The following is an 18,184-nucleotide window of genomic DNA, read 5'->3' as shown; positions in this document are numbered from 1 at the left end:
GCGATTGCTAGTCGAATTATTAAAGAAAACAGCTAGATGGATTATATATTATCATTAATAAACAAATAACAAAGAAATATGAAATAAAATTAATACAATCAGAAATAATCGATATTTCATCATGACATTTTATTAAAAATTTTATTTACAATAGAAATATTCAAGTTCGTATTAATAATATTCTTTTAAGAAAAAATCGAAAACGGAGTTTATATAAATCTGTAATTAGTGCTATATTTTTAATCGCTATTAATAATGCGTGTAAAATCTCTGTAATCTGTAATTATTTCAATAATATTTGTTAGTGATATCATAATTCTATATAAAAGAGAAAATATTAACCTTTCAATAAATTATTCAATCGATGCTTAATAAATTATATAACTGGTGTCTGAAAACAAACTTTAAATTCTCATCTAAAAAACTGATTACATAGTTTTTCATTAAATATCATGAACCAGATACTAAATCTTATATAAAATAATGCATTTAAATTTATTATATACATTAAAAAATCTTGAAGTATATTTTAATCATAGACTTACATAGAATAAACATAACAATCTAGCCGATAACTGCAAGCGAATGTTAAATATTAACAAATCTCTAGCACATAACTGAGAAGGTGTCCTACTACAAATCTATAAAGTGATTATTTGAACCAAAATTCATTATACATCTATCATTTATAATTCTGTCAAACTAGAAATTTTAAAAAAATTAGATCCAATTCATAATACAAGGCTAAGATTAGCAACAAGATCATTTTATACGTGGATCCATTTCTAATTGGAAGCATACTAATTGAAGCTGGAAAGCCATCCCTATAATATAGGAGAAAATTACTAAATTTGAAATACGCAATAAAGGCATTTTCCAACATTATATTTTTAAATATTTAAAAAATCGAATTAAGGCAAAGCTCAAATCAAAAAGTACTCTACTCTATTAAAGAATTAATAAATATTTAGAAGAAATAAATTTCAATCCTACTGTCAAAAATATAAAACCCATAAAGTCTCTTTCTGGACATTTGAGATATTATTGATTTAACATTGATAACACACAAACATGAAAAATTATTCAACTAAAATTGAAAAAATATATTTAACAACTTATGTTTTAAATATCCTACCTTTACCCATATATGATGATGCCAAAAATAAAGAATATGAAACAGAACTGCTTACTTCTTCTAAAAGAAATAAATTTTATATTATATTTCAATTAAACATAGTCTGAACATTTTTAACATGTCCATTTGGCTGAAATATTTGTACTCCTTCTAGCTCTCAAATTTATTGATAGTGATTCCTTAGATCATTCCAAATATATCATATTCTATGATTCCTTTGTAACATATTCAAAAAATTAAACAATAAACAAAAACGTACAGAAATGTACAGAATAGCCGACATTAAAAAGTAGTAATTATCCTTAGAACAGACAATTATTTATATACTCGGACATCAACAAACACATAGAAATATTATTATAAGTCCTGGATGTATAAAACAAGCCTGCTTCATAAATCTATCGAAAATTTCTTCAATTTACAAATAAATCCAAAATTCAATCGAAGATAGCAAATGCTAATAACAAAAATTAGAATTGGACATAGCAAACTCTCTCATTTATATCTACTCAAAAGAAATCAATCAACAATATGCAGAAAATATAACATACAAACTATCATATCATCCATATCAACCATATCATCCTTGCCAATTCTAATTATAATAAAATTAGAAGGAAATTGGTTTCAACTTATTATACATACCTTTCCATTATTTAGACACTCTAGTGAGATTCTGCGAAAATCGAGATTTTTACCAAATTATAATAACTCTATAAATTTTTGTAAGTCGCTAATAATTTATGATATTGATGCGACCTTAAGTTTATTAATTAAAAAAAAAAATTATTTCGAAATTTGTTAATTTATTTATCATTTATTTATTGAATAAAACAAAAAAATTTCAAATTTTATTTTTCTTTAATAATTTTAGTATCATAACAGTTTGTTTGTCAATATTATATTTTATATTACAAAATAAACGGATATAATCTAATGTCGAATAACACAAAAAAAATTAAAGTCAAACTGTTGAATAAATAAGGAATAATGAATGAATAAATAGGAAATTCCAACGGAATGACAATAGAACAAATAAGAAATTCTGATCGGATAAGAATTGAACGAATAATAAATAAATTTTATTCATTATTTGAATGAATTTTTATTTAAATCGCTATTAATATTAACAATATCATAAATCATATTCTTGATAAAAAATAATTTTATATAATATGCATACAAAAAAATTTATTCTCTTTCATAAATTATATTATAATACAAAAAATTTTAAACCTATAAGATGCAAGTATCATTTTTGCATGCATTTTTTGCATATCTAACATTCATTTCTATGGATATTATTATCTTTAATAAAACTATTTTATAACTCGATTATAATTCGACTTTAACCGAATTTTATATTAATTCATTCGTCCAAAAATATTCATCATATTTGTTAATAATTTGCTAAATACATATAGAACTTTATCTATTCTTATTTCAATTTTATACATAAGTGAATTCTCATTTTCAAATATAACTCGTAAGCTCTGTTGTGCAAATTAAAATTTATTTTAAATAATAATATAAAAATAAGTATTTTTATATTATATATAAATAATTTGTTATTATTTGACTGAATATATTTCAAATTAAATTATTTTTTTTATTTGATCAATTTAATTTAAGTTATTTAAATTAAGACAAATGTTTTAAAAATAATAAGTTAAAAAATTGACTTAAAGGCATAATGTTTATTTATTTTGAAAATGGAAAAATCATTCCTGATAATTTATAATTAATATATAATAATAACATATACAATAAATAACATAATAATCATAGATACATGTAAAAAGTAATATAAATATATAGATTACATATTAAGAAATTGATATTATAAAAAATTGATATTATAAATTAAAAAAATTCTTTTTATCAAAATCAAGTAACATATTAACAAATAATTTATTTTGAAATAATAAATGAATCATTTAATTATAAATTTTATTTACATTAATTTATTTTTAGTCAGATATGTCTGAAATATTTCAAAATATTTTAAAAATATTATTTATTTATTTTTTAGTTATTTTAGAAATAGATTAGATAGAAATCTCAAATAATCCTAAAATAATATAATTTGAAAATTTCTCAGAACTTTATACAATTTTTATACGAACACGGTTTCTACAAATAAATAATATTTTACAATATTTCTAATAATCTGGCATATTAAAAATTTTCATAGATTTAATTATTTTAAAATTATTAAATTATGTATTATTTTAAAATAACTTTAAGTTATTTGAAAATTATTTGAAATTTAAAATTACACAAATATTTCATACGAAAAATATAAATAATGCAATTAAATAATTTATCTTTATTATTTACTATTTGATTTTGAAGAAAATGATTTTTATGATTTCTTATTATTCTTATTTTTTACTAATTATTATTACATTTATTATTCAATATTTATTCTGAATATTATATCAGAAACAAATTTTCAATCAAAAAATATAAACATTAATATAAACATTTTTTTAAATAATAAATCTTCAAATTATTATTTTTTCAAATATTCTTCTTAAATTTCTTTAATTGATCATATAAAGAATATCAAATAAAATATATTATTAAATAATAGTAATTAGTATTATTTTAAACAAGTATTTTTGAATTATTATTATTTGAATACATTTCAAAAAGTTAAACTTCAATAATTCTGAATTATTAAATTATATGATTATTGTTGAAACTGTGAATGAGAAATTTCAAAAATTTAAATATTAAATTTTAAGTATTAAATATTAAATTATTAAGATTTTAATACTTTGCAAAATAATGTATCATATCATTTTATTAAAAAAAAAAAAGAAAAGAAAAAAATAAGCATTTTAAAAATTTCCAAATATTTTCAATTTGAATCTCACAAATTTAAAAATCAGGTTTTATCCATTTCTATTTTTCATGATGACATCGTTAAGATTATAACACTGTAGAATATCATTTATTTATCCATAACACGTTTCACTATACGTTATTGGAATATAACGAATAAAATTTGTTACAATGCTCAAAGTCAATCGAGATTTTACTATTTAAAATTTTAATTATTCACATAATCTATCAATCTATTTTGAAATTTTATTATAAAAAAAACTGAATAAAATTAATATTTTATTTTTTTATTTTATTATTTTTTTATAGTTATTTAAATTATAATAATGCTTCTATAAATAACAAATCGTGTTATTTTATTGAGATTAATTTAATTTAATTTTAATAATGATCATATTGGTTTAATTAACTGATATATGAATATGAATATGATATGAATAAAAAGAACAAAAAATATTTATTTTTTTTATTAATTGATTGATTATTGATTTTGAATGAATCAATACCATAAAAATAAAAAAGAAATTGGTTTATATTAAATTATTAATCATTAAAATTTAATCAATTAAATTTATATCAATTATATATAATTTATATTATAATATATTATTTATATATATATTTATATTTATATATATATTTATATATATATATATATATATAAAACTAATAGTTTCGTTTTAAATAGAAATAAATATAAAAAAAATAAGATCAAATTACAAACAAAAATAAAATTTTATTTCCATTCCACATAGAATTATAAAAGAAAAATCATCAATAATTATATTAAAAATAAAAATAAAAATAAGGATGAACATGAAAAAAAGAGAATTCATGACTATTCAATTGTCAACACTATTTCAATTGTCCTAAATATAGCCGATATTATTAATGAAATTAATAATTTCATTTATTAAACATTAAAATATTTTAATTGAAGAATACATGGTTGAATGTTCATATTGAAAAAATCATAACTCTTACAAGAGAATAAATAGAGAAGAATAAAAATTAGAAAGAATTTTAGACATTTTTTTTAATAATTATCATATCGTTTCATTATATTATATTGATAGTGATGGATCCTGAAACTATATTTATGCATTATTGTAATTACTTAGCACATTCGTTGCCATCGGGAAAATATTAGTAACATTTCATGTATCATCAATATTTATTTTTATGTTACTATTATTATTACACATACTTTAAACGATAATTAATAGAATTGTTTTTTCATTAATGACAGTTTGAACTTTTGATGTCATGATTGTAACATATGTAGTGATGAATAATCGATACATACTTTATTGATACACCATCGATACATGACATGATGCGTTAAATGTTATATCGAAGATCCTTTGATAATAACGAACATATAACAGAATTGAACAAAAATTATTTCAAATAACGAATAAATCAATTTTATTCCTTACTGAATAATGATATTTTTTATTCATATACAAAATTATTCATCATTTGCGAATAATGATTGAATTATAATAACTCGATTTAATCAATAATGTCGATTATTTCATATCACGTACATATATGTATATGTCTATGTGAAATTGATGGATATAATATATAAATATGGATCTATCGATGCATATAATTCTGAGTTCAGTAATATCAATTGTTGAGATGATACTGAAATAAATATTTATATACAATTTATGTGCTATTATGCATTTAATTCTCGATGGTTAAGTATATCAAAAGCGAACCGAAAACGCTCAAAAAAAAGAAATTTTTTTTTCCATGATTTTAATGACTTTATCTTGATCGATATCATTAATCAGCAAATTAATGTTTAATGAATGAATAAATGAGGAATAAAATTTTATACATATTCGATATTCGAATAAAATTTATTTATTATTAATTTTTTAATTTAACTAATGCTCAACTCATAATATAATATAATATAATATAATATAATGTAATATAATATAATATAATATAATATAATATAATATAATATAATATGATATAATATAATATAATATAATATAATATAATATAATATGATTCATAACATAGCAAAGTTGAAAAATAGGCAATTGTAAATAATAAAATATTGGATACAAAATTAATATTTTGACAATCTGTAATCAGATAAAGATTTTAAATTTTAGAAATTAAAAGAAAATACATATCATATTTGATATAAATCAATTTTTAGTGGTTTTTTGTAGCTTATACTATAATAAAATATATTAAAAATTTATATATATAATATTGATATAATTTCTCTATAACAATCTATTGAATTTTATTCCAATTTTATTAATATAACATTTAGATCAAAGATGATTTAGAGACTTATATTGTGTGAAAATACTTGTGAGTGAAGAGAAGAAAAAAAAATAAGGTTACACTTATCTCAAAGATTTCATTCATTCAACTTTATTTTCTCGAACAAAATTTTGAAAGTATTTTTTCATAAATTAATAAAATTTGATATTTTTAATATGCATAATTTTAAATCATTGAATTTTTAAGATTAAAATTGTAATATTTAGAATTTTGTTAAATTTTTATTGTATAAAAAATTTTATCAAAATTTTAGTTTTTAACAAATCTTTTTATAAAACAAAAAGAAAAATTAAAAAATTAGCATTTTTGTAATAATTCTCTTTATGATAATTAGTTTCTATTGAGCAACGATAGATACATTGAATAATTTTTGATTTTTCTAGAAAATCTATGCGCTGTGCAATGATGTATTCATTAATTACACTATATTTCATCATTATTTTTTGTTTTTAACTTTCTTATCGATTTAAAAAAATTGAAAAAAATGAAATATAAATTAGATTCTCCCATAGGAATTGATTCTCACACAATCTCATTTAAATATTTATAGCAATCAGATAATTGTTACGTGATTATATGAATTTGGTTCATGGAATGGAAACTATATTTATAAAATTATACTACAAAAATTACATTACTGTTTTTCTATAAAGCAATTATGAAAAATTTGAAAAATAAATATATATAGAAATGAAATTCTTCTTAAAAAAAATGACATAAAATGACATTCACATAAGAAATAAATAAATTTTGAAGTCGGAAAAAATTCGAAAACTGAATCTGTGTTCAAAAAACAATATCGGTAGAATGATTAAACGATTTTCTAAGAACGATTAAAATATAATATTATGTGTCTTTTTATTACAAATTATTCTATATATATATATATATATATATATATATATATATATATATATATAAAATGACAAATTTTATATACATATTATACATACATTATTTATATATAATGATAAATTTTTACATTTTTATTTTAAAATGAAATAAAAAAAATATTATTTTTTATTATATCAAAAAAATTATTCTTTATATAATTTTACATAATTTTTTCTAATATTTTAAGTTCTTGATTTTCTATAATAAAATCCGTGAAATATTTTTTTTCGTGTTATAAGAAATCTTATTATATATTAAATATTTAAATTATATGACAAGTATATCACTTTAAAAGAAAAAGAATAGAAAGTAAATGAATACTAATTTAAAAATAAATAAAAATTAAAATTAAAATAAAACAAATAAAAATTAAAAGATACAAAAAAATCTTCGTACAGTAAAAAATATCATAAATATATTGCATACATATATATGAACGCAGTTATTCTTAATGAATGTTTTGCAAAAAAATTATATAATCACAATTCAATTCACAATAAAAAATATTCAATGTGATAAAATGTAATATAGACAACTTTGAATAAATAACTCTGACTGCATTGACTTTAAAAGAGAAGCATGTGAAATATTCTAAAGTAGCTACGTTGAAAAAAGACATGATGCGTAATATTTATTAATATATGCAAACATAATTATATTATATATAAAATTAAAAATTATAATAATGTGAAATATATTAAAAAAAATTTTTTCGAGATTAAAAAAAAATTAATAAAAACATTAAAAAATCACTAAAATTTTGACAAATTAAATTATTATCTTATAATTGAAATTTCTTGAAATTTTAATTCGTATATTTCAAAAGAAGAATATTATTTTGATACTAAAAATTAATAATATCATTCAAAAATAGGATAAATGTATAAGATAAATTATATAACGAATTTTCGATAAATAAATATATAGATATTAATACAATGTATTAACTACATAAATTATAAAATATAAGAATTATTATTGGTAGTACAATCAGACAGAAAATAATTTTTTTATAAAAAAAATTAATCAAAAAAAAAAAATAAAATTTGTTCATTTAAAACTTGAATCAATTTGAAAAATTTAAAAAAAAAAGAAAAAATTTCGATTAAATACAAATAAATAAATAATTAAATATTTGTATATAATGTATAAAAATATTATAATATTATAAATATAAAAGATAATTCTACAAATTAAAATAAACAAAAAATATGAAATAAACTTTTCTCGTTTAAAAATAATTTTTCATAAAACTAAATTTAAACATTTGTTGATTATATATTTATATAATTATTATATATAATATTATTATTATATATAATGTTTTGACTATATATGTTCAATCTCTTTTTTGTTTGTCAAAAACAAAAATTTAAATAATGAAATTTTATTCTACATTTTTTTTGCTTATTTTTATATTATTTTACTCATTATAGAAACTAATCAATTATCAATAATTCATTTATATCTATGAAGAACGGTACAATATGATTTTATATAATATGAATATGATATGTATATGTACGTGTGTGTGTGCGCGCGCGCGCGCGCACGCGTGTGTGTGTGTGTGTGTGTGTGTGCTTAAAAAAAAAAATATAGAAGTAAAATAATTCTAATCTCAAATAATTCTATTTTATATATTTTTTTTTATAATATGAAGGACATAAAAAAAATAATATAATTAATAAAACTTGTTATTTGATAAAAGTATATATATATATATATATTAAAATAATAAAATCTTTGTTTATATATTCTTAAAATCTTAAAAAAATTTTTTATATATCTTTCTTATGTATCGTTTTTTATATTTATGTCATTTTTGCAAATATTCAAAAAATACTTTTATCGCTTATCCATTGACATTTTCATATAATATATAATTTACTATGATTAATTAATAATGTGTTTAGTAAAATTAGACCAAACAATCCAAAAACATTTACGCAGATTTTCTATGTTAATTTATGATATGCCTCATCAAATACAGTATGCAGTAATTTAACAATAATCGCATTGTAAAACTATTCATGCATTCCTGTGCGTGCGTACACACGTGCAATATTCACGAGAGTGGAATGTTGTGCACAGACACTGTGCGTCAATGAAGAAAATCTCTCTTATTATACGCGAGATATGGAGAGTGACGACGATTGGGAAACAGGATTTGCAAATTGAAACAGTGTTAATGACCTTACATTTACATCAGAAAAGTTTATAATCCTATAACCTCTACGATTTGAGATAATAAAGCAATATTTGATGATATTAACGATTAACTTTATTTTCATTGATATATTTTCATATTATTTTCACATTATAATTATAAATTATAATAAAATGAATTATTGAAAAAATACATTATATAAAATAAAAAAATTTATTAAATTTATAAAATTACTTTTTTAATTTTTTTATTTAAAATAATTATTAATTAATTATTATTTACAATAAAGATACAAAATTAATATATATATATATATATATATATATATATATATATATATATATAAAATTCAAGTATATATAAAACATTTACTTATATAATTTATAATATTTAAATAATTATACAATATGTATATACAATTATAAATTGTATTATAAATTGTATAATACAAAATTATAAATTGTATAATACAAAAACAAACATTGTTAAAATAATAATAAAAAAAATATTTTCAATTATATTTTTTCTTTAATATTGTAATAATTATTTCTATAATAATAGAAAAGTTAATGAATATTTGATAAATATGTAATTTATTAATTATTTAAATTTTAAAATATTGTAAAAACTATTTTATTTGTATGAAAGTTATAAAACTTTTAATTGAAGGATCAATAAGCATCTATACGCATTTGTACGGTGAGTACAACTGAATAAGCCGAGAAAGTCAAGAACGTGGATTCTATGGATTAACTATATTCGAAGGAGAATATTTCATGAGCTAGTTAGCCTACTTACGAGACTTAAAATTCGTTATCATAACCAGTTTTAACTTATTTCGATAATATTTGGCCATCAGTAAGTAATGAAATAGAAGAAAAGATTCTTTATGATTAACGTCCAAATAGTGAGCCATCATTTACCTAAGACTTGCGTAATAATTGAAGACGATTACTAGCTGATGTACGAACGATACGAACTCATGTCTTCGATTTGCGAGCTATTGAAAGAGATTTCAAAATCCGGTCTCTGTGTCACTTTCGAACAGAGAAAGTCGTGCGATTCATTTTGTCGTTCGCAGAATGATTTATGGAAAACTTTCGTTAGAAATTGCTTGTATTTAGAAATTGAAAGATAAGCAAAAATTAAAAATTAAATTAAATAATATATAATTAATATTTTAATAGAACAATATTAATACTATAATATTTTATATGTTATATTTATATTTAATATAAAATATTTTTTACATAAAGACATTATTATTAATATCATTATTAATTTTAAATAACAGTTTATTTTTATACTATTTAATATAATTTATAATAATTTATAATAATTTATAATTTATAATTTTCAATGATTGAATTTCATATACAAAGTATTAAGAATAAATTCAAATTTATCTATCGCGCATGCGTTTAGTTATTATATGCCGCTCGTACAATCAATATAAAATTTAAACAATATTGTTAATATAATCATATCACATTGTTATAAACGTACTAAATTATAATTCAAAATATAATTATTTATAATACTTTTATAAAAAATTATTAATTTCTTTAAAGTGAAAGTATTTAATAGTTACAACATGACCAATGTCAGTAGCAGACGGCAGCTAAGTCGTCTGCTAAAAACAGCTGACAGCTCAGTTGTATGAAAACGTGGTTTTTAAATTTTATTTGTGACATTTTACATGTTATCGTTTTAAGAATTTATATTCATATCGTGGAAATAAAAATATATATACAAAATATATATATTTATTTTTTTAATATTTAAAACTTACATTTCATGATTAAGAAATACCATTTATTATCGCATTTTACTAGACATTATATAATTTATGAAACCTATAATATATAAGATTAATTAATATTCTTTTTTTTAGTATTATTAACTATTTTGTTTTTCGTATCTATATATAAAAATTAATTTTATAATAAATTATAAAACACTAAGTGTAACATCACAAGTTTTTATATCCGAAATGAATGGTAGGTTATGTTATTAGTTATAGAGAAATAATTCATAATATTTGACTGAAAGTGAATGAAATAATAAGATTTTATGCTTGTATTGCAAAATATTGATACTGTGGAGATATAAAAATAATTTCTTTTGTATTGTGATTGTATTGATTATATGTATTTTTCATAAATCATAACAATGCCAATAAATAAAATTAACATACCTGACAATGTTGAACGAAATTATTTGTCGAATGTTTGATTATAGTTCCTGACTTGACACATGTCGTTGAAATTTTCTTTCGTAATTGGGCGAAATGTTTAAATTGGCACAGTTTCTCTGCACGAGCACAGAACCTACTCGACCCTATACACGCCATAGCGAAAACTATAGTGAGCGGAATCATACAACTTGTAAAGACTTTCGAGTTCTACTAACCCCACCGATAGTTTAAAATCACTTCCCCACTCACTTTTCCCTTTCCCGTCCCTACTCGTAAATACACCCGCTCTACACGGCATTAGTAAGAACAATACTATAAATCATAAATTAGTTTAATCACTAAATATTTTCAAACAATAGATTATCAGAAATATTACATTGAAAGTCTATTAGCGACATCTAATTCGTATATATATTATATTTATATTTTAAAATATTTATTTTATTTAAATAATTATTATAATTAATATTCATAGTTAGAAAAAATAATTCATATATAATTTAAGATGGTTATGAATTATTTTAGATAACAACATTTTTTTTAATTTTTATATTAATAACTTTGATTACATTTCATTATAATAATTTTATATTATTTAATTACAAAATATAAAATTTAATTTGTAATATAATAACTTATAAAATATAATGAAACAAAATTACATAATAATTAAATAAATAATATTATATTTCATTAATTATTTTATAATAAATATATAAGAATTATCCTTAATATTAATAGATTTCGTTCTATATTATTTGCTATGTTCTATGGTATGTTTTAAACATGGCGAACAATATTTTTAATAGGTTATACCACGTATTTAAAACATTTGATCAAGTAATTAATATTATTTTAGGACACAATTTTCCAAGTAATAAAAAGAATTTTTTTATTACATTTAATTATATAGAAAAATTAAAAATAATTTAAAATTTAGAAAAATTAAAAATATTTCATCATTTCTAACCTTGTTAAAATATTACAATTTAAATTATTTATAAATAGCAAAAATTATTAATCAAAAATTATCACATATTTATATGATATATTTTTACATTTATTGCCTACTATCAAATATTATTTATATTTTATCTAGGTAATTTATACGTGATTGAATGTAATTCTGTAAAACAAATACAATCTATTAATTTTCCTGGACAGTCTTTAAAAGATATATTAAATAATGCAATTTTATGGGCTGTACCTAAAAAACGGCGAACTATCGAAAAGCGTCTTTGTCGAAGATTTGGTATCCCTGAATTACATTGGAAACCCCATGTTCCTAAAACTAATATCTTAATGTGTAGAAAATGTGGTCATGATTATGAAGCTGGTACACTTTGTGGTACGATATATAATATATATATAATATATATATTTATATAATTATTATTTAGTAATATAAATTATATTCAAAAATTATAATTTTATTTTTTTTAATTTGTAGGATATTGTTATGAAATAGTTAAAAAAGAAACAGAAATAATGCAACAAGCTATACAAGATTCATTAGGATTAAAACCTGTGGAACAAGATGTTATAGTATTATATGAAGGAGAAAAAGAACAATATGAAGATAATTTTTGGAAGGTATTAATATATACTATATATTGCTGAAAAGAAATTTCACAAAATAGAATAGAAGCAAAATATTTTTTTACTTTATTTGTTAATATAAAGTACTTTATATATTTTTCTCTATAAATACTTTTAATACATATATCTATTTTTATGTATCAAACATATTAAAATCAATAGAAATTTCTTCGAAAAAACTTTTCAGCAATGTACAATAATAATATGCATAAAATAGAATATTATATATAATATATAATATATAATTCTTACAAAATTTATAATTATACTTCCACGCAGAAACAAAGGATTGTAGAATTACATAAGAAAAGACCTGATTGGTTTAATCCAAATTTACTTCAACCAACAACAAAAGAAGAATTTGATTCAGAGAAAGAAAAACGTAAACTTGAATCTTCTTTAAATCTTGAAGAAAATATTAAGAATAATTAAATAGTTATTTTATAATAAACTCTGTTTAAATTAAATAAATTTAAATAATATAAAAAAAAATTATTGATTTTAATTTTTTTTTATAATCCTATTTACGAAAATTTTACCAATATCCCATTAAATTCGATTTCCTATTATATTCCTATTTATTTTCTATAATATCAAATGTTATTTTAATTATATGAACATCTTTTATGGATAATTGAATTTATTTATATTCTATCGATTTGAATTATTTGAAAGAAAAGTTAAAAGTAATAAAAATAATTAATAGATTATATTATATTCATATAAATAGAATTCTATGCTGTAATTGTAAACTTTTAGAAACTAATGAAACTTCATTTATATGAACAAAATCTTACATAATGCTTGATCATCTAAATTCTAGCTTTTTAATAGGAAAATTTGTTCTTCTTCTATTATCTTAATTATCATTGAATATCACTCCATTTATATGAACATTTATATATATATATATATATATATATACACATATATATAATGCAAAATTTATTTCGTTAAACATTAGATTATTGTATTTACAAAATTATTTCTAAATTTATAATATTTAGAATATATCATTCTGTATTTTAGAAAAATATTTTCTGAAGTTCTTTCATATAATAATCTCCATTAATTGGACAAAAAATATAAGAGAATTATAATTGAGATTATTTAAAGATATTATATGCTGATTATTTTTTTATTCCTCAGTTCAAGTTCATATAAATGAAGTACTATTAGAATATTTATAAATATTATAATTATAAATGTTTTTATATTGTTCTTATATAATTTCTTATTGTAACTTTCTTTTTTATTTTTATAATTGATCAACATAAAAATAAGTATAATATTATTAATAATTATATTATTTGCTATTTTTGCTATTTTTGAATCATTTTTATATATGATATTTGTTTGCTTGATATTAAATCTTCTTTGAATCAACAGTTTATAAAATTCAATAATGAAAAACATTTTCAATTCTATTAAGATTAATACATTTTTCATAATAATACATAATATTTACATTTATCCCTTGGTTTTAAAATAACATAATGATATATAAAATTTTAGAAAATTAAGATGCTGTTTATAACCTCCATTTTCATTAATGAAGAATTTCAAAACCATCTACAGATAGATCTTTATTAAAATGACTTAAAACATGTTCATGGAAATCAGCAAATGTAGTAGTTCTTCCATAAAACATTCCACACAATGGACAAATTTTATTGTCTTGGTCTGTATTATCTGTTGAATTGGAATATTTTTCTAAAGATAGACTCGAAGTTTGGAGACTGGTTTGAGTTGCACTATGTTCTTTAATATTTTCATTAAAATTAAACTGAGTACTTGCTTGACACATTTTTTTATTTGCATTTGTACGACAATTATTACACATTAATCCTGTAATTATATTTAAAATTTTTTATTAACTTTTTTAAAATAATTTTATTTTTTAATATTATTTACTTACCTTCTTTCTTTTTTTTTAAATTTTGCAATGCTTTTTTTAGTTTTATTTGTTGAGCTAATAAACTGTTTTTCATTTGCGACAATCTAATATCATGTTGTTTTAATAATTCTAAATCTGTATCTGAGTCCTCTGGATAAGTAAAACCAATATTTCGTAAATCTAATTCAGTATTATTTTGCATTTCAACCATCTAGATAAATAATTATAAAATAAGAATAATTAAAATATATAATTATATATTTTTTAATATTTTTAAATATTAAATATATAAAATATATTTTAATTTATTTTATTATTTTTTACAATTACCTCTGCATATTGCTGTTCAAGATCTGATTTTTCCAACATAATACTATTTATAAGTCTAAGTGATATTTCCTCTAAGCTTTGTTCTTTCTCACCTGTATTGAAATACAGAACATTATATAATTTAATATATAAAGTTTAATTAAAATTTAAAATTTAAATAAATTATATTTAATAACAAACCATTGTTTGTAACTAATGTACATTGCTGATTATTATCTTCTTTAGTAGAATTAAAAATATCTCGAAAATTATAAGAGATAATGTCTGATGCTTGTACTGGAGAATGTTGTTTAAGTGTATCAGAAATTTTTGTCAATTGACTTCCTAAAGATTTATTAGTTTTTGTTAATTTACTCAATCTGTTCCATAATTGGCGATTTTCTGCTGCTACCATAAAAACTTGATGAGTAAGTTGAGATTTTTGTTTTTTAAGTTCTTCTATTTTTTCCTATGAATTAATATACATTAAAATATAAAATATATTTATGTATATCATCATATTATATATAATCTTATTATCTTATATATAATCAAACCTTTAAACTTTGCACAATAGTTTTTTCATTATTATCATTAATTTTTGTAATTATTGCAGACTCATCTTTTCCACATTCAAGTCTTAAACACATATTCTCTTCTTCAACAGTTGCTAATCTTGTTTCTAATTGTTGACAACGTTCATTCATAGTTTTAAATGCAACTAATAAGGCATAATAAGAACTACATTTTCCATTATCCGTATTTTCCAATTGTTCCATGTCATTCATATCGTAGTAATAAAATTAGCAAAAGTGAAAATACAATTTCATAATCAGAAAAATTTTTCTAATAGTAGGAAATACATAAATAAAATAAATTCTTCTTAAAAAATTACATTTTAAAAAAATAAACATTCTATATGAATAAAAAATAAATTAATAAATAATAATTAGGTTAATAAAAATGTCACAATAAAATTATTAAATTAGGTTAAATTGTCATACATTTTAATATTTTGAAATTATTATAAAATACGATTTGTAATTATACTCAGATTTTCACATAAATAAGACATAAAATAAATAACTTAATGTTCATTCACTATCACTTAATATAAATTTGTGTCACACAATTCAAAAAAGTCCCATTATCATTCTTGTGTCATTTCCAATGTTATCGATTTAGTACATAAGATTATAATATTAATAATGGATGAAAAGAAAATCAAATGTAAGTATGAAATTATAGATAAGATGTAAAATATTTTATAATAAAATAAATAAGATATTATCATAAACGAATTGTAGAACAACTGTGACATGCAATGCATTTTTATAAATTTAATCATATGTTTTTAATGTTTATTAACCTCCGATGTTTTGATTTAATTCTAAGAATTCTTCTATTACCAACTATATAATAGATTAAAACACCAACATAAATTAAACAGAAACATGATCTATTATCATCTACTTCGATGATCCAATTGAACTTCCACTACTAAAAGCGATCATTATTTTATAATGCTAAATAACACATAAAAATCATGTATCTATTCTAAATGATTGTTTTTCGTAATCTTTCAAAATGTAATTAATTCAAATTGTCTTATACATCGCTCTATAATGATATATATAAAAATATTATTTTTATTTTGAAAAAGAATAAATGAGAAATATTAAAAATTTCATTAAAAAAATTAAATTTTAATGTTATAATTCATTAATAATGAAATTACGCTTTCAATTTTAAAAACGAAACGGTATTAATTACATACAATATTTATATAATTACAAAAAAACTATATAAATCATTTTTATCGACATGATGTTCACTTCACGTAGAATCTTTTCTAATTATTATACACTTTTTTTAATATTCAATCATTATAATATTTTGTTTCTTTTAATTTTTTTTATATTTTTTATACAGAATTAGAGGAAGTCTATATCGATATCCTGGAATAAACCATTTAATCAGACACTAAATAATAACAATATTGTTATTCTGCAAAACTATAAGAATAAAGCGCCAAAATTAAAGAACTCAAATGTAAAAGCAAAACAAATCATGTATTGCGATGGTCGTAAATAATGTGTGAATCAAAAATTTATGAAAATACAATTATACAATACACCTTATATTTATTTTATTATACAATACACCTTATATTTATTTTACAATGCAATAGTTAATCGATGTTAATGACATGATATTTATGATATTGTATGTATTCAATTTTTTAAATTTATATTTGATAATTATATATATATATTTTATATATTCATAGAATTTTTTTCAATCTATTGAGATTAAATTAATTTTTGTTAAATTTTTTTTTATAGTCCAGTTTCTTTAAATTTATTTAATTTTATATTAAATTAATTTTAATAATTTATTCTTATTATATTCTATATAGCTTTCTTATGAAATCTAAATGATTTTTCTTAAAAAAATAGAATAGAAACCAAACTTGTCAAAATGACGGATTTCATATTTTTTACATTATTGACAATATGAAAATGATAAAATTAATATTATAATTTACTAAGAAATGTAATTACATATACTTAATTATTTTCATGACATTATTTTAATTATAATCATTTATATGTAAAAAAATGTAGGAAATACCATAGGTTGGTAATTCTAATGTTAATCTTTTTTTAAAGAGAATAATTAAGTTAAGAATTATATGTTAAAATTGAATTTGAATATTTTTTTTAAATATAATTTATGTTAAATATTGTAAAAATTCAAAATCTGAAAGAATTATTATATATGAATATATATTATATTATTTACGAAAAAAAA

General features: G+C 19.0%; 3 protein-coding genes across 5 annotated transcripts in view; 1 reads left to right on the top strand and 2 right to left on the bottom strand.

The window, feature by feature from the left end:
* Positions 1–11,869, bottom strand: part of LOC412735 (decaprenyl-diphosphate synthase subunit 1) — a 166,445-nt gene extending 154,576 nt beyond the window's left edge. The window contains exon 1 of the mRNA XM_026444326.1: positions 11,566–11,869. Coding sequence (XP_026300111.1) covers positions 11,566–11,748 — 183 coding nt within the window. The 5' untranslated portion in view covers positions 11,749–11,869. The remainder of the gene's footprint in view (positions 1–11,565) is intronic.
* Positions 11,870–12,324: 455 nt separating this feature from the next.
* On the top strand, positions 12,325–13,656 carry LOC413398 (39S ribosomal protein L32, mitochondrial). Its single transcript, XM_396842.7, has 4 exons — positions 12,325–12,439; positions 12,665–12,913; positions 13,016–13,158; positions 13,444–13,656. The coding sequence occupies exons 1-4, from the start codon at positions 12,352–12,354 to the stop codon at positions 13,594–13,596; spliced, it is 633 nt and encodes a 210-aa protein (XP_396842.4). The 5' UTR covers positions 12,325–12,351; the 3' UTR covers positions 13,597–13,656.
* Positions 13,657–14,658: 1,002 nt separating this feature from the next.
* On the bottom strand, positions 14,659–16,899 carry LOC551963 (protein spindle-F). Of its 3 annotated transcripts, none has more exons than XM_026444381.1 (6): positions 16,844–16,899; positions 15,928–16,111; positions 15,572–15,839; positions 15,392–15,483; positions 15,083–15,272; positions 14,659–15,012 (listed from the first exon to the last, which is right to left on the bottom strand). In XM_026444381.1, the coding sequence occupies exons 1-6, from the start codon at positions 16,882–16,884 to the stop codon at positions 14,714–14,716; spliced, it is 1,074 nt and encodes a 357-aa protein (XP_026300166.1). In that variant the 5' UTR covers positions 16,885–16,899; the 3' UTR covers positions 14,659–14,713. The 3 variants fall into 3 exon arrangements, with proteins under 3 accessions (XP_026300166.1, XP_026300167.1, XP_624348.3); XM_026444382.1 differs by lacking the exon at positions 16,844–16,899 and adding an exon at positions 16,375–16,393; XM_624345.6 differs by lacking the exon at positions 16,844–16,899 and having other exon boundaries at positions 15,928–16,256.
* Between the last annotated feature and the right edge of the window lie 1,285 nt (positions 16,900–18,184).

This window comes from Apis mellifera, linkage group LG12 (assembly GCF_003254395.2).
Source record: "Apis mellifera strain DH4 linkage group LG12, Amel_HAv3.1, whole genome shotgun sequence".
Taxonomy (NCBI): domain Eukaryota; kingdom Metazoa; phylum Arthropoda; class Insecta; order Hymenoptera; family Apidae; genus Apis; species Apis mellifera.
Note: the sequence above shows the minus strand (reverse complement) of the source record. Positions and strands in the feature narration are given on the sequence as shown.